At 36.6% G+C, this 18,847-nt stretch overlaps 1 protein-coding gene across 1 annotated transcript in view; it reads left to right on the top strand.

Annotated features, from left to right (window-relative positions):
* LOC129000110 (piwi-like protein Siwi) overlaps positions 1 to 18,847 on the top strand; it is a 43,058-nt gene that overhangs the window by 23,495 nt on the left and 716 nt on the right. Inside the window, exons 9-17 of the mRNA XM_054427007.1 lie at positions 813 to 1,094; positions 1,743 to 1,920; positions 5,651 to 5,771; positions 11,522 to 11,676; positions 13,355 to 13,482; positions 14,416 to 14,584; positions 15,962 to 16,083; positions 17,019 to 17,161; positions 17,487 to 17,634. Of these exons, the coding sequence (XP_054282982.1) occupies positions 813 to 1,094; positions 1,743 to 1,920; positions 5,651 to 5,771; positions 11,522 to 11,676; positions 13,355 to 13,482; positions 14,416 to 14,584; positions 15,962 to 16,083; positions 17,019 to 17,161; positions 17,487 to 17,634 (1,446 nt within the window). The remainder of the gene's footprint in view (positions 1 to 812; positions 1,095 to 1,742; positions 1,921 to 5,650; positions 5,772 to 11,521; positions 11,677 to 13,354; positions 13,483 to 14,415; positions 14,585 to 15,961; positions 16,084 to 17,018; positions 17,162 to 17,486; positions 17,635 to 18,847) is intronic.

The following is an 18,847-nucleotide window of genomic DNA, read 5'->3' as shown; positions in this document are numbered from 1 at the left end:
TTAGCAGGCTGAGAAAAGTGCCACCATAAGCTCGTGTGACAATAGAGTTCAAAGGTTAGATTCTACAAACTACTATAGATTAAAGTAGCTGTTTTTGCACCTTCTCCTAGGATAGGCTACTTGGTTTTAGCCCAGAACTGTTTTACACACAACTTCAGGCTAGTCCTAGAGGAGCGTGACACTATCCCATGGATAGACGCCATTAGTGATTGGCGGGATTTGAACCTGGGACTTAGGGCTCTGAAACCCTACACTCTACCACTATACCAGCTTGCTCCCCAATTTACTCCCTTTCTGTCAGGTGCACTGTAGTGGTTGTGCTTTGTTAACAAGTTTCTTGTTATTTCAGTAATTTGAATCCTCGTTTAACCAAATAAAACGATCTGATAATAAACAATAACTCACCCTCCAGTTTTATAACTAAACAGTAAAGCACACATTATTAAATTAACCCTTAAATCTGTTTACACTAGTGTTCAGTGTCACCAACATAAACTAGACACGAAAAAGAAGTTTCAAAATTTACAATGGGATAAGTAGTCTACTTGTGTTGGTTAGTCTATGGTTGTACTGACTCAGCAATAGGTTAAACACTAATATTTGTTTGGGCTGTTGATAGTCTACCTCCACTGGAACTCTCTTCTTTCTGTAACAATCATACTTTCTAAGCCTTTTTTCTGAGTACAACCATACAATACTAAAATGTCATAGTAGCCACCAGCAAATCAATTTGTTACATACATCAGTTTGTTACATACATCAATTTGTATAATAACATTTTTGAAAAAAAAAATACTTGTAATTTCTTTCAGCGTTACAATATCCAGATAAGAAGCCCACAAAACCAACCACTTCTTGTCTCCAAAAACAAGGGAAGAGACAGACGAGCCGCGGAGCTGAAGGGCGCCGGTGCTGGGGGAGACCCCTCCGTTGTGTTGCTGATACCCGAGCTGTGTCGGATGACAGGGTTAACAGACAACATGCGTTCTAACTTTCAATTAATGAAAGTAATGTCACAACATACGCGCATCGGTCCTAAGGAAAGGATTGACCGTCTTCTCGTAATGAACAGGCGGCTGAGTGGAGAGGAGCGGGTAAGAAGTCATTCCAAAATAATTTACATAATAAGACAGTGTGTTAATAATCTAAATCGCTATACAGTATGTAACTCAAGTTTTCATTCCAATACATATCAGTGAAAAAATGCACTGCTTGATTTTTAGTTTTCAATTTCCAGCTTATTAGGTATGTACCCTTGTATTCTTGAAAATAGTACAACTAAATGTTTTTTTTTCAACAAAAACTAGCCTTCTGTTTTTGTTTTATTATTTATTCAGTAGAACTATGTCCAGTCTCTGTTGTAGCTTAAATTGGGTAATTGCTTGAATTTTATGTTACAAAAGTTCTTGCTAATTCCTTACAATTTTGTTGTTGTACTATCCTAATATACTTAAAGCTAAATTTTGTGTCCTAAGATCATGTTATTTGAACTGATCTGGGATTATAATTTCAACAGTTTTGTTCAATAGTAAATTTTCCAAAAATTAAGAATTTTATGATCTAAAAATTGTACAAATTTTTTACTCATCATACCTCTTAAACATATAGTTGCTGTACTATACTGACAGTTATTTTATTATATTTTACCACAAAAATAACAAAAGTGTAAAAATTTTTGTAAAACTGAACATTTTTGTAGTTTTTACTCTTCAATAATAATGAATAATGTAAAATTATTTCAGGTTCAAAGAGAGTTTCGGGAATGGAACCTTAGACTGGCCAACCAGCTTGTAGAGATCCCAGGTCGGGTTTTGCCTGCGGAGGGAATAGTTCTGGGTAACAATATGACCGTCCCTTCTGGGGACGAGTGCGACTGGACCAGACATCTGCGGTCCAATCCCATGTTTTCAATGCCACCTGGTATGTAATACACTTGAATTACCCTCTCTTCCTGGTTGTGAGTGAGCTGTGAGTTTTGTAAACTTAAAAAAAAAACCCAGTGCTTTGTTACCGCTTGATCCGTTAAACCAGCAGTAATATAATAATTAATTTTACACTTGTGAACCTGTTGCTTCAATTCGAGCAATTACTAAGTATTACAGATTACAGGCGTTATTTTAAAACAAAAAACATTCATAATTTCTGATGACTTTAAAAGATTTGACTCAAAGATCATGGAAATGTTCAAGATTTACATAAAATATCGATATAATCAACATTTCTTATATCTTATCATTTTTCAAAAGCTGATATTGTTTTTAGTGTTTTCTACAAATAGCCTTACTCATAGCCGCATTAGGTTGTCTATAATAACGATTATAAATTCTAAAAAATAAAACATCATTATTTCTAGCTTTTCCAAGGCTCTGTCTCCTTGGTGGTGTTCTATGACTTTCCTATGTTTCCATAGTTTGCAAATCGATCGGATCTTTCAATGATTACTAAGAAATTCAGCACAGTGTTAAATCGGTTTTCATTTTCGGGCTCTCGCTTTTTCCATTGTAATATTTACGCCAACCCAAATTAAAATAGTAAATATTTTATTTCAACCAAGTCAGTAAATGATTTTATAAAACTGTTAAATTAGCAAACTTATTGATTGTTTACAACTAACATAGGCTATATTCTTCTTCTCACTTTTAATTTCTGGCAAGAGCTGGAGTTTCATAAACATTTTTGTTTCCCATGTTAATCTTATGGAGAAACACGAAACTTTAAAGGGTCCCAGGGCCTCACTCTCTAATTATTTCCCTAAAGAGAAAGTTTCCTGCACAACTTCACGTTTACGCTCTTTTCAATGACACCAAAAACATGTCAATCGGTTCAGTAGTTTAGGAGGAGTAATTGTCAAAAAAATCCTGCTTGCGTAATAAATAAGTAAGTATAGCACTAAAGTTAGACATAACGGCTCATATACTTAAAAAGAGTAGCAATAGTCATATACTAAACTGCAAATATTCAAATGCAAATTATGTGAATGGTTAATAAGCAATCCTTTCTATGGCATCCATGAACTAAAGTTTATATTTAATCTGAATGTGTATCTACATGATCCATATTCTCTAGACATATCATATTTTATTAACTAAGTATTTTATAAAGTTTGTATCTTATTTGTTATTTTGGAATGTTTTGTATGTGTTTTGACCTTGTCACTCTTTGGTAAAAAGTAGGGATGGACGGGTCCCGAAATTTCGGGAATTTTTCGGGAAAAAAATATTCCCGATTATCGGGACGGGATTACATTTGACTCGGGAATTTTTCGGGACGGGATTTGGTCCGATCGTCGGCGATTTTTCCGCTTCGCGAGTGCCGATAACGCCGTTATTGCGAGCGATAGGTCCGCGAACGCAGGAGACGAAGTCATACCGACGATCGCGCCGTGACCGCGGAGTCCTACCGACGATCGCGCCGTGACCGCGGGTCATACCGACGATCGCGCCGTGACCGCAAGTCATGACGACGATCGCGCCGTGACCGCGGAGTCATGCTGACGATCGAGCCGTGATCGCGAGTCATACCGACGATCACGCCGTGACCGCGAGTCATACCGACGATAACCCCGTGACCGCGGAGTCATACCGACGATCGCGCCGTGACCGCGAGTCATACCGACGATCGCGCTGTGACCACGAGTCATACCGACGATCGCCCCGTGACCGCGGAGTCATACCGACGATCGCGCCGTGACCGCAGAGTCCTACCGACGATCGCGCTGTGACCACGAGTCATGACTACGATCGCGTCGTGACCGCGAGTCATACCGACGATCGCGCCGTGATCGCGAGTCATGACGACAATCTCGCCGTGACCGTGAGTCATACAGACGATCACCCCGTGACCCGCGAGTCACAAGTTACTATAGGTACCTGTAAATTGTTACCCATTTTTTGGTTTTTATAGATCAGTGCCACAAATGGTAAAAATTGATTTTGTATGTCTTTTTTTGGTAACTGCAATACAGTACTTTCTTTTTATGCACAGAAAAAAATCCCGTCCCGTCCCGTCCCGAAAATCGGGAAGGAAATAAAAATCCCGTCCCGTCCCGTCCCGAACTAAAAATTCAATCCCGTCTATCCCTAGTAAAAAGAAAGGTCAATGACAATAAAACTCTTTAGTAACTCTTGAGTACGACTTCATAGTAAGGAAGATGTATCCAGATATTAATTTTTCTTCACAATGATTAACGATTGTCAAAGAAGAAAAACTTTACTGCATTGAGAAAGCCTTAATTTTCTGAGTTTTTATTCATGCTCCATATACAGGGTCAATCAGTGATGGTCAAAACCAGGAATTTCGAATCTCAAAACCGAAACCGAAACTTAAAAAATTCAATGCCGAATCTCGAATTTCGAATTTTAAAACCTAAAAGAAAAACTTTTTCACTTAGCTGGTTACAAAGGTCAAGTTTACAAAAAATACATTAATCATAAATTGTTAAGTATGCAATCAAAACTGAAAGAGATCGACTCCTGACCATGACATAAAATAAATATGTGAATGTGACTGATAATCTTAAAACCCAATACAACATAATTTGTCATAAACAACCAACAAAAAAATTAATTAGAACATTTAGTGGTCAATATTTCTTTGTGTTAAGTAAATATTTATGTGAAAGTGAATTGTACCAGTTATAGTATGATGCCTTTTGAAGTTCAGAATCAAATTAACTTGTTTCATTACTGTTAATGGTGATGTTTGCTCTGTTGCTACCAGCTTGTTTGGAAACAGTGTTAAAAACAAGAACAATGGCACAAAAAAATTTCAGCAGTTTCAAAAATAAAACTGCCAAAATCTTCAATTTCGAAACTTTTGAATCTCGAAACTTGGTGATCGAATCTATAAATCTAAACTATTCCTAAGTTTTGATGGTTTGAGATTTGGTTTTGACACATCACTAGTAAAATACCGAACATCAGTTCAGTATTCTGACCTTAAAAATAATTTATTGTCCTCATGCACACTTTTAGCTCTGTTGCTAACAAAGGTGGAAAACTAATCAAAAGAATATGCCTAAATTGGGTTGTTTATTATGAATTCTTTGAGTTTGCTTTTAAAATTTTCACTATTATTATCGGACTTTTTTGTAAACACACATAAAAAATCTATTCCCCCGAAGGTGTTGGTCTTTACTTGTAAAATGTTAATCCCTGGTGAGCTGGGGTTATTTCTTTTTTTGTCCTGTGTTAAAGTGGTGGCATCTGTGTTTTAAACTTAACCAAATCTGTCTCTTGTTCACTAATGATATCTATTCACCAATTTAAATGGCTTCTCAACGGTTCTGCCTTTTCCCAAATCCGGCCTACTGGTCTCCTGTTTAATCTGTATCATTGAGAATACCAAGCTATCAAAATTTACAACAAATCCACTCTATTAACTTCCCTGTGTAGCAGCAAACCTAAAGACTCGTTAAACCTAATGTTATTTAAATAGAGGATGAATCTGGTCACGTTTATGGACATATTTTGATAAATATCCGTTCCATGTATTTGGATATTGGATGTTGGCTTAGTTTGCAGATTTGCTGAGGTCGGGTACCTTCTAGTAATCTGGAAACGTCACTAAACATTGCCTAATTTACTTTTATTTGCCACTCAAGACCTTGTCACTGCTTATCACCCTACCTTCAATTTGTGTCTGATTGCAGGTGGTTTAAGTAGGTGGGCAATAATTTTCCCATCACGAACAGCCAATGATGCCTACGCTTTTGTTGACATACTGAAACAAGCGGCTAGAGGCATGAAATTTACGATCAGCAATCCGGACCCGTAAGTTACAAAAACGCACACTTACAATTACAGAAAACAATTCAATTGAGTATATTAGTATATGGTATAATACAAATCCATAAGTTAAAAAATATAAAAACTAGGTGGCGTTTGCAGAGGCATCCACAAAATTGAGCGGAGTCATCAAGCGTTCATATTATATTGTTTTTGTCATACTGCAGTAAAAACAGTAGTTTTTAATGCATGCGTTGCGGGTCCAAAGTAGAATTTTTACTCTTTAGGGAGTAAAAATCGTTTTTAGCCTCTATGGAGTAAAAATCGTTTTTAGCCTCTATGGAGTAAAAATCGTTTTTAGCCTCTATGGAGTAAAAATCGTTTTTAGCCTCTATGGAGTAAAAATCAGCTGTTGTCAACTCAGTTGTAAATTTCTATTGTATACGATTGCATGTATCGAAATATCTATCGATGCTTGCTTCGTAATCATTTTAACCTAAAGTCTACAGTCTCTTCCCATAGCATTTTAGCATTGCAGATACTGTAATCCATTCCCACACTCAACACTGCTCACCTTTTCTACTTCCTTCACCACCCCCTACGTCGTGGGCCTGTTTCCCTCTCTTCCCATAGCATTTTAGGATTGCAAATACATTAATGTAATTGCCAAAGACAGTTCCCACACTCTGCACTGCAAGCCTTACTACTTCCTTCGCCATTAACTACGTCATAGACCTCTTCCCTTCCCTTCTCATAGCATTTAAGTATAAGTTACATTTATCTAACTGCCCAAACGATTCCCCCACTCTGCACTGCCAGCGTTTACTACTTCCTTTACCACTTCTTACGTCGTGGGGCCTGTTTCCTTCCCTTCTCATAGCATTTTAGGATTAAAGATACATTAATGTAACTGCCACATACGGTTTTCACACTATGCTCATACTTTACTGCTTCCTAATTCACTTCCTACATCGTAGAACTGTTTTCATCACAGTCCATAGCATTTTAGTATTTTAGATACGTTAATCAAATTACAGTACCACAAACATTCCCCACACTCTGCACTGCTAGCCTTTACTACTTCCTTCACCTCTTCTTACGTCGCGGACCTGTTTCCCTCTCTTCCGATGGAATTTTAAGATTGTAGATACCTTAATCTAATCGTCATAAACAGTTCCCACGCTCTGGACAGCTCGCATTGACTACTTCCTTCACCACTTCCTACGTCTCGGACCTGTTTCCTTCCTTCCCATAGCATTTTAGGATAGTAGATACCTTAATCTAATCGTCATAAACAGTTCCCACACTCCGGACAGCTCGCCTTAACTACTTCCTTCACCAATTCCTACGTCGCGGACCTGTTTCCTTCCCTTCCAATAAAATTTTTGGATTGCAGATACCTTAATCTAATCGTCATAAACAGTTCCCACACTCCGGACAGCTCGCCTTTACTACTTCCTTCACCACTTCCTACGTCGCGGACCTGTTTTCTTCCTTCCCATAGCATTTTAGGGTTGTAGATACTTTAACCTAATAATCGTCATAAACAGTTTCCACATTACGGACAGCTCACCTTGACTACTTCCTTCACCACTTCCTACGTCGCGGACCTGTATCCTTCCCTTCCAATAAAATTTTAGGATTGCAGATACCTTAATCTAATCGTCATAAACAGTTCCCATGCTCCGGACAGCTCGCCTTGACTACTTCCTTCACCTCGTGGACCCGTTTTCCTCCCTTCCCATATAATTTTAGGAATGCAGATACCTAAATCTAATCGTCGTAAACAGTTTCCACACTCCGGACAGCTCGCCTTGACTACTTCCTTCACCACTTCCTACGTCGCGGACCTGTTTTCCTCCCTTCCCATGGCATTTTAGGAATGCAGATACCTTAATCTAATCGTCACAAACAGTTCCCTCAGTCCGGACTGCTTGCCATTACTACTTCCTTCACCACTTTCTATGTCACGGGCCTGTTTCCCTCCCTTCCCATAGCATCATAGGATTGCAAATACCTTAATCTAATGGTCATAAACAGATCCCATACCCCGAACAGCTCGCCTTGACTACTTCCTTCACCACTTCCTATGTCGCGGACCTGTTTCCTTCCCTTCCAATAGCATTTTAGGATTGCAGATACCTTAATCTAATCGTCATAAACAGTTCCCACACTCCGGACTGCTCGCCTTGACTACTTCCTTCACCACTTCCTACGTCGCGGACCTGTTTCCTTTCCTTCCAATAGCATTTTAGGATTGCAGATACCTTTATCTAATCGTCATAAAAAGTTCCCACACTCCGGACACACCTTTACTACTTCCTTAACCACTTCCTACGTAACAGATCTCAAGCTAGTGTCGTCATTTGATTATATTAATGATCCATACCGTTTATGTTCTAATATCTGTGGAATAATGCTATCAGCTATTTCTTTATCTACTGCATTCAAAAGGTAACAGCTGACCATATGTCTTTGTTTATGTGTCATATACTGCTTCCATAAGGATTACATTGAAACTTTGAGAGCCAGTGGGGCGGATTCCTGAGAGTCTTTTTTAACGCCATATAGATGTTAGCACTCACCGATATGGTCTTTATCACCATACAAAATTTGAAAACGATTGATTCAGCCGTCTAGGAGGAGTTTGCGTATTACGAAATGCATAAGAGTCGACGTATAAGAGCTTCGCTCGCTTCGCTCGCTCCGCTCAATTAAGTTGTAGGTAAAGAATGTAAAATAATACAAGCTGCTATACCCGTCAGTGTTGCCAGATTGGACGGCGTAAATTATCGTACAAGCAGTCCAAAATTATCGTATTTGGGGCAAAATTATTGTACACACAATTTTCTTTTATATCGTATAATGTAAAACAAGCAAGTCGATAATGGAATGACCAAAATTTTACTCTATTTGTCTCTGCCACCCACCGTTTTTGCTCTACCAGCCTACCACTGAGCTAGAAAAATATAAATTCTACCGGAGGCAGCACACTATCACACACACACACGGAATCTGCATCTCCGCTAGTAAAATAAATATTGAAACGCTGTAAAATGATGGTATTTTGGTTCTCAACTGGAAAATCATCCAGCTCATTGCTTTATTTCACTCCCCCAATGCCAATGTACTGAGTACAATAATTAATTGAAGGTACAACGTAATCTACCCCTAGTACAGCGGCCAACTTCTCTCAAAATTCTCCTTTAAACACTTAAGTTGGTAGCCAATGGGCCCTCTCTAACACAGCTGATGCCTTTGCAGGGTTGCCAGATCAAACAGCAACGAAGTAAATGTTACCTTTTTTTCATATATTGAAAGTGGGAAATGTTCTTAAATGTATAATAATCAATATGAAATAGTTTATTTTCTAGCCCCCTAAAAATAATCGTACATTATGACAAAAAATCGTACACAACGTCAAAATTATCGTACAATTTTTCAACATTATTTGTGACGTAATTTTCCTGGCGGACGACAAGAGGGAAATTACGCCACTGGTACAAAAATGAGATCCCAGGATTCGCCCTAGTCTGGTCGCGGGGAGTTTCCCAGGAGTCGATAGTGATTCGGATAGCCTAAATTTGATAGCCCTGGTTGTCAGAGCTCGAGACGAACGTTGCGGGTTACCCAAACACCCAACTCGAAATCACCACTCTAGCCTAGGGCTTGTGGGGAAATTAATAATTTTGACTTGACTCTGTGGGCAAATATCTAAATGCAACTCTACTAGCTAACTTAACGAGTGAACAAGTAAGCTAAGTAGTCACTCCGCTTACCTACGGAGTTAAGTCGTCAAGCTGCAACAAATAAGGTTAGTACAAAATAGGCCTAACCTAGCCTAACTCCCACAGAGTCCGAATTTATTAAACAAGAAAACAAGTTGGCTTAAGTTGTCCAAGTGAGACACAAAACGATAAAAAAACTGAAACTAAAAATTAAACTGCTCCTTGAGCTGAAAACGAAAAGCTAAAACTTTAACTTCCTCACGTGTTCAACTTAAACCAACTTCGACAGAAATTGTCCAGCTGAAACCTGTCTGCTGGAACAAGCTTTGGAACGTTTGGGGGACTTTAAAAAGGGTTTTAAGAATTAAAAAGAAAGTCCCAAAACGGATTAAGAAACGTTAATCGAAAATATATTTCACTAACTGCAATACTTTACCAAATTAGTTGGTTAAGGCGTATGACTAGGTCTGCGAATCAGGCCTAGCCTTCAAGTTCAACCAAGCTTCGTACACGAAAACTGGTCAAGTAATATACGAAAACCAGAGAAGTTAACTACGAAACTCACCAGTCGACGAAATTATAACCAACCATGTTCCTGCACACGTTCACAACAAAACTATTCGAACTTAAGCTTTCAGAGCTTGCCGAAACGTAACTTTAAAACGACGAAGAAGTTACACGAAATCTCAAATTCAAGACGAACGAACGAACTAGCGAAAACGAATGCCCCAAAAGCCGGGAATACGAATGACAATCCTTCACAATTCTTATTCTTCTCTTCACCTTCGTCTCAGAATCGAGACGAAAGTTAAAACGCTCCCTGATTGGTCAGCACAAACAGAGTCAGCTGAGTCCCGTGTCAGCAAAGGTAGGCGCATTACAGCTTTAACATGCTTACAGCAGCGTACCACTCAAAAGGTGGCCCCGCTGCTCCTCTTTTCTCCCGTGTCCCGCCCTCAGACGCAGTCGAACAGCCAAACAACCAAACTGACACCAACGTCGTCTGCGATCTTGGAATTTGAGGTTAGGTGCGATGTCAGTTTAGCGTCGCGACTAGGGCACAACAACAGCTTACATTCAGCTGTTTAAGTTTTGTGGTTTAGCCGTTATTTTACCCCCTACACATTTGACCCGTTACATATTTTTTATGGGGAAGGAGCAAAAGAATCGTACACCTGGCAACACTGATACCCGTGCTTTGCAACGGGAAGAAAATGTGACCTAGAGACCTAAAGTGGTGCTGATGTGTGTTTTAAAATACAGCAACTCTGTGATTTAGTTTGAAAATATAAACTGATTAAGTGTAAACCTACTTACTAAGTATAAGTACTTTCAAACCCCTACTTTTGATGTTAATAGATCCAAAAGAATATGACAACATACCTTAGTGTAGCAATAGCATCAATTGCTTCATATTGATGCTTCATGAATGACATTTTTTAACATAATTCTTCAATTTTAGTCAAGTGTCTTTACATGTAGCTTTAAGTTACTTTATAAATAAAAAAATGAAACTTTGAGCACTTACTGTACGTATACCACCTTTCTTTAAAGCCAAACATAACCCTCCTCGATCTTCATAAAGTGTTACAAACATTTTTCTGCGAGTAAATAAACAAACACCAGTTCATTGTACTGACCAGCTGTTTTATCAACTAAACTTTGGAAGCATGCCAGTTGTAGCCCTTTTAAAATCAGCCTGTGGGGCAGAGCCCTTAGGAAATTCGTGCAAATCAATACTTTTCGGCAAATCTACACACTCTAAGCTATCATATGCTTATATTTTTATTTGGTAAATAACCTTAAACGTTTACATAAAATTTGATTGTATCACTTTAATATTATAATAGATAAGCCTTAAACAAAAGAAACCTAAGCAAAAACCAGTCATATGAGAAATGTGTGACTCTTAATAAGGTTTCAAGAATATCTTAATTATAATACCAGTCTTTCCTTTTTAGAGACATTCAAACAAACACGCTTAAAAAAATGCTTCACCAATTTCATTATAAAGAAAATATTTGGTCCGTATAAACCAACCCCTTACAAGTGTTTGAATTTTTTCAGATGTGAAATTCCTGATGACCGTACGCAGACGTACGTCAACGCAATTGATAATTGCATTTCTAACATGTCTCCTCAATTGATTTTTGTCATTCTAACGTCTAATAAGGCAGATAGATATTCTGCAATTAAGAAAAAGTCCCTGGTTGATCGAGCAGGTAAGTGGGTACTAATAATTGTTGTGGTGTATGGTTTAAGTTTTAAAGCAGGTAAATTCAGTATTTGAATGAGAATTTTGTTAAACATAATGTTTTCAAGTCGCCACATTACTTGTTGATTGCTGACTTCAGACTAACAGTGAATTTCTTAGGACTTAGTGTAAATTAATTTTTCCTATTAGATTCATCAGATCTTGTTATTGACCGAGCGTAGGTGAATTTTATCGTGCATTATAATTATTTTAAATTTGAAACCAACCTCTGCTTACTAATAGTATTTAATAGAATAATAATATTGCTAGCAACAAAAAAGTTATATCTGTCAATTATAATTGTTTACTTACCTATTGTGAATATCAATAAGTTTAAGTTTAATGAATGAAATGGAATATTTATGTTCCTTCTGACTTCAATAAAGCTTTTTGTTTGTCAAGCTTAATAAATAACTAAATTGCATTAAAATATTTGATATCCATTAAATAACCATATTGTTAATATGGCGTATAACGATTCAACATGTGCAATTATTCATTGATTTTTTTTTGTCTAAAAATAGCTAAGAATGAAACAGAATTTTTTCTATGGGGGTTATGAATGGAAAAAACTAATTTATATCCCATAAAGCCCTGTTTCCATCCGATCATATTGATTTGAAATTTAGGCTTTCTATTACATTTGTGCTGAATTAAATGAAAATGGGATGATTTTTATTCAAGATTTTGTTCTTGGGTTTTTTTCCTTTGGGACAAAATTGGTCCCAGGTCTGGGTCTTGCCATGAGACCCGCCCACGGTAATGGCTTATTCCTTATACAGTAGACTCCCTCTTATCCGGACACCTTTTAACCGGTCATCCGTTTAACTGGACTACACTCGGCGGAAATGACATCTCTTTAACCGGACAATTTTTATCAGAACATAAGTTTAACTGGACTAGATAGGCAGGAAGTGGGCAGTACTGAAACGACTGTTCACGTGGGAAAGATTTGAGGACAGTGATCACGTCTCTAAATACAATGCTCTCATAAATTTAAGTCGAATATCACAGTAAACAGTCCGTTTTAACGAGTTTTTGGAGACATCGGTTTAACCGGAAAACCCGTTATCCGGACTGGCCTCGGTCCCGAGGAGTCCGGATAAGAGGGAGTCTACTGTATGGAAAATTTGTTTAAAGAATATCTATCTATATATTAATAGGCAAGCATGTTTCTTTAAAACCTTTTTTCTCAGCTTGTGTGCATCGTGGGGTAAATCTACGCATACCGTTAGAAAGCTATTTTCCTGTAGGTGTGCAGAATCCCTTTATAAATTTAAATAGGCTCAAAGATAAGCACAAAAAATGAGTTTACAAATTTGAAAAAATTAACATGGATCTTATGCGTTGCCATGCTGGTGACGAAATAACAACGAAATATAAACAGAAAATCAAAACAAAATGGAAGAAACTCCAATCACATGTTTTATTTACAGTGTGGGGTGAAAATAGAGAAGTGAGTACATTACATATTTTTGGTCGAGTTTCGACCACTGGACGACCTCTCGTTATAGTTTAATATGGTGTTGGTAAATTGTTAGTGGATGTAAATATATTTCCTAATACCTCATTGTAATTGAACTTATACTCAACTTTGTGGTCTTCTTCAAATACCTAACAAAAGTAATACATTTATGTTTATACAGTTCCGACCCAGGTGCTGTTGGCAAAAAATATGGGCAAGAAAGGTGTAATGAGTATAGCTACCAAAGTAGCTATTCAAATAAATTGTAAAATCGGAGGAGCCCCCTGGTCAGTTCAGATGCCATTGGGAGTAAGTATTCAACAAAATAGTATGAAATTGTATTGTAAATTGAAGGACTGTTGTTAGTGAGATGCATAAACAATTGTAACTCTCATCTCAAGATAATGTGGATTGATCTACTTAAGGTCAGGTTTTTATTCTGACTTGCTAGCTACCTTCAAAAGATGGGTTTTATTAGGTTGAAATTTGTTTAGCTAATGATTAATCATGGTGACTGAGTCAACCTTGAAATTGAGAACTTTGAATCGTGAATCTTGTATTAGAATCCATTTAACGAGAGACCCGTGTGTTATCTTTTGTCACCAGGATTAAAATAATTATGAAATTGAAATCTCAGGAAATTATGCTTTATTGTAGGTGAAGTAAATATTTAATAAGTAAGAGTAGACTTTGCTTGTGAATCTAAATTTTGTATTTCATTATTTAAAGTTGACATTGAATGCTAAAAAATTATATTTATAGTATGATTTGGGGTTTGAAATTCCTGGATTTGACTATCACTAATCATGTTTATCGACAGTGAACCTAGACCATGATCAAATATGCAATAAAAAGCATATAATTACTAGTTGTTACCCAAGGGCTTCACCCCGTTTGACTTTATAAGTATTAATAAAACAATTGATTGGTCAGGTTAAGCTGAAATAAATTAACAGAGTGCACTAATCCAAACGAATAATCACACCTGATTTTAATAAGGTAATAAATTGAAAGAACGTATACAGTATATAATGTATTTATTCAATTTATAACATCTTTGACAATTTATTTTGACTCATAAAAAATATATATAGAATATAAAATATGTAAACTTAACTACACCAGGAATAATATAAAAAGATATCCTTGTCCCATACCAACATTCTTAGCAGTGACTATCCAGTTGAGTTTAAAATACAGTGCACAATTAACTCATTTATTTCATATTAAATTGTTTATCAGGGTTTGATGACAATTGGGTTCGACGTTTGCCATGATTCCAAACAGAAAGGCAAATCATTTGGAGCCATGGTGGCATCACTTAACAAACCAATGTCTAGATACTTTTCTGCAGTATCCCACCACTCTACGGGTGAAGAACTTTCAAATGACCTTGCTCTGAACATCGTTAGTAAGTATTCAACCACACATTACTATCATCTGTTGTTGGTAGTCGAGGGAAATTGTTTGTTTTTATTTAAATTTATCTCATCTCTTGAAGTGTTGTTTTAAAAACAGTGGGGTGAATTGGGGATGGAATTGCTTTGCGTAATTTTTGTGAACGGAGTGTTATCGAACATGTCCTTGCAGGTTTAAAGTAATCTTCCTTGGGATCAAACAATAACACTGTAATTGAAATTGGTTTAGAACTAGGATCATTACTACTTGTATCCAACATTAGGATCTAATGTTCTTGAACATTAGAATCCTAAATTTTATTATTTATTTTATTAACAATTATTGTATGTATGGACTACATACAATAGCCCTTATAACTGGCCAACACGGGGCCAAGCCCCTGACTGGATAACGATTTGGCAGGTTTATCCAACCTACTGTTGCTGGCTTGACTCTAGACAAAAAAACTGGCGATTCATCAATAACTGATACTCTTTAAATACAGTATTTATAATCAACTAACTAAACCTACCATGACCTGGTGTACCAAAACCTATGAGAAGCTGAGGTTATTCTTATTTACAATACTTCTACAGTAGAACCGTATGTCTATATAATACAGTGTTTTATTTCAGCTACATAAATGTTACAATGGATTAGAAAATACTTTTAAACTAAAAAGTTGAAGTTTCTAAAGCATTTTACATTAAGTATAACTGACATTTTAGCCCTGTATTATTTTATAGAATCATTTCCTCGGTTAACCGAGGTTCTACTGTATATACAGCTAACTTATCACTTGATGAGGGTCAAAAAATTAGAAAAACCATTTTTTACCCCATAAAACCTGTATAACCCTGTTCTCATGGTCCGATCATGCTTGTTCGCGAACTCATTCAAGTTTATCCCGCCTTACACCTTTAAACAAAATTTCATCAAAATCGGACAAAAATTACTCAAGTAATCGCGTTCACGGACGTATATATATATATATACACAATTTTGAACCAATTGTGTTTTTGGCCTCTGGGGACATCAAAATGAAAAAGTAAATCGGTCCCGGGCCTAGGTCCTACCATGCTACATACGGTAATAGCTACGTCCCTATAGGAAAATTCGCTCACAGTCAAATGTAATCAAACAGATCAATTAATTGTAAGTGATAGTCACTAATAAGATCAATACGCAAGATCATCAATTCATCTACACTTACGGTATGAAAGATGTGAGAACATTTTAATATTGGCTTTCGGAAGGGGACAGGATATCAGAGGTTCTACTGTAGCAGTGGTTTTCCAGTGGCACTTAAATATGACATGTGGTTATCATACTGGACTTTCACTTGCATATTACTGTTACCTAGAACTAATTATTATGTATCAATTTTCAGAGGCCCTTGAGTCTTATAAAAAACACAACGGCACATTCCCATCACATATTCTCATCTACAGAGATGGAGTGGGAGATGGACAAATCCCTTACGTGTTTGAACACGAGGTTGTAAACATTCAAGTAAGTATTATCTTTGACTATTCATTTCAAATGTAATATTGTGATAAGTATTGTTACATATTGGGGCTATAATGGGAATAAAATAGGCTTACACACACACATTCACGTCTCAGGAGAGGAAGTAGTACCTACAGAATGAAGATAAGTTAAAAAATAAGATCAAGCTTACAGATTATACACACCGTCTTAAATAATCAACTGTTGTTGCACAATATTGAGTTGTATAAGAGTTGCAAATTAAGTTTTGGGGATGTGTTTTTTCCTTTTCTTTTAAGATCTGAGTTAACCAAGTTGATAACGGGAAGTAAAGAAATGCATTCAAATAAACTGAAAAATATCTTAGACTTTGAGAACAATACTAATAATGCACATGGATGATGGTTGTGGTGATCAATTTTGATATGGACAGGGATACTCAAATAATATCAGAACCAACAGAATGGCATAACCCCGCTTCAGCAAACTTGCAAAATAATTTAATTCATTTGCCTGGCAGGATTTTCACTAACATATTCTCTTAAATTTGTGACATATTATATTTCTTTTTTTAAACATAATTTTTATTGAATACTTGGGTTTACTACTACAGGGAAAAAAATGTAAAAAGGGTTTTCTGTTTATAGCTTATATATTACATAAATAAATTTGCCAAATTCGATTAAAATATAAACAAGCAGTTTTTGTTTCCTCCACAACTTGGAAATTTTAATTTACAATTTTATAATTTTCTCCGTAACTGTTAGACATACAACAATGCTCAAATATACACAAGTGTTTATTAGACATACTTGTATTTATTCTTTGTATAATTCATTTGTATATTTTATTTTCTGATTACTAAAAACATTTCAAAACTTTTGGCACAGCAGTCTCTTTGTAATAAGTTTTCTTCAGATATCAATTGGTGCAAACTGACTTTATGTTTTTGCTTGCAGCGCGCCATCAGCGAAGTGATTGGCCAAGCACCAAAGCTGGCTTTCATTGTTGTTTCAAAACGTATCAACACTCGTCTATTTAGTGAAAGGGGGAATCCCAGGCCAGGGACTGTCGTCGACGATGTGATCACTCTACCAGAGAGGTGAATAGCTTCTTGTTGTTGGTTTTGAATTGGCCAGTTAGATGCTGTTCTAGACTGTTGGAATTTTAATAGCTGGAATACAAGAATGAAATTTAATTAGTGATTTGTCTGTCATAAAAAAATATGAAATAATTTGTCTGTCATAAAAAAATATGAAATAATAAATAAATGCTATCTGACTCATGACATGCTTACTGTTTTGAGCTGTAAAACTACACTGTCAAATGTTTATAAATTTGCATGTTGGTGTTTGTTTTCTTCATTAATTACAAAAGAAAGTTATTATAACTCTTGATAATTACTGATACAAGTTTCTATATTTCAGATACGATTTTTTTATCGTGTCCCAGTACGTCAACCAGGGAACGGTGAGCCCCACAAGCTATAACGTCATTCATGACACAATTGGTCTCGACCCTGATAAAATGCAGCGACTAACTTTCAAAATGACTCACACATATTATAATTGGAGTGTAAGTATATTATATCTGAATCAATTCACTCTGGCGTTGTTTTGTAAATCTTATTTCTATAGGGTCGGGGATTGTTTTGGTTGACAATCATTTTTCATTGTATTCTCAATTCACTTTTTCACCAAGATTAAGTATATGGTAATGTATCTTACAGCCTCCATTAAATGTTATTCATAAGCCTATGACAGTTAGATTATTGAAAATTCTTGTGTAGGCCTAAATGAGTTTAAGAAATTGCAATCTTATATACTAAAAAACTTGCAAAACCGATGACAGCTAGCCTGTTTATACTACAGGACCAAATTACACGCGGTTGGTACCAAATGAAAGATATTTTCCTGTAGACGTGCAGAATCCCTTTATAAATTAAAATAGGCTCAAAAATATGTATAAAATATGAATTTGAAATTTTAAAATATTAACGTGGGCATTATGAGTTGCCACTGCTAACCAAACAACAACCAAATAGAAACAGAAAATCAAGAAGAAATTACAATCACATGTTTTATTTTTACAGCGTGGAGTGAAAATAGAGAAGCCTGTACGTTACATTTATCATAAGACAGTACCAGTTTTTGTATTCCCGATTCATAAAATGTTTCCACCTGTGCTGTCAACATTTTCATCCAGCTCTTCATTGCTATTCAAGAGCTCACTGCCAAGGAAATATTTAAAAATTCTAATTAGTGAGTGTAGTGAGAGTGTGAGTGTGTGTCAGTATAATGTCTGTCCCAAAATACTTTCATGACTTTTCAATGGGTCAAGCTTTACCTGGGTGTACAGCTCTTGACACGTGAGCTGGCACTTGAACAACCGCGACTAGTCTAGTTCAGAAACATTATGTACTGTCATACAGGTTGCGTCATCTGTCCTCGCGACTAATTTACAGGCGCTTAAGTACATGAAACACAGGGACTCAACCTGTTAGTCAGCAGAACTGTTTGCAGTCCGGTCTTTAACTTACCTCTACCCTCCCCCTGACAACTTTGCACTTTGCCCTCGCTAGACCCAAGTCCCGCTAACGTGTTATGAGCTGTATCTTGGCCAATAGAGTATGACTCCATTCTAACGATTGTCGTTTGGTTTCAAGGGTATCATAGCATCTCATCCCTAACAATTGCTTGCTGTTGAAGCATGTATATTACATCTGTATCAATTTGAGAATCCAACCAGGCAAATGGAAATTTTCTTAATCTGCAGGTTTGCTGTGGCG

The sequence above is a fragment of the Macrosteles quadrilineatus genome, unplaced genomic scaffold (genome assembly GCF_028750875.1).
Source record: "Macrosteles quadrilineatus isolate MER2022 unplaced genomic scaffold, UCM_ALF_1.0 Scaffold_8__2_contigs__length_117827958, whole genome shotgun sequence".
In the NCBI taxonomy this organism is placed as follows: domain Eukaryota; kingdom Metazoa; phylum Arthropoda; class Insecta; order Hemiptera; family Cicadellidae; genus Macrosteles; species Macrosteles quadrilineatus.
The sequence above is the reverse complement of the archived record's forward strand: the minus strand, read 5'-3'. Positions and strand labels throughout refer to the sequence as shown.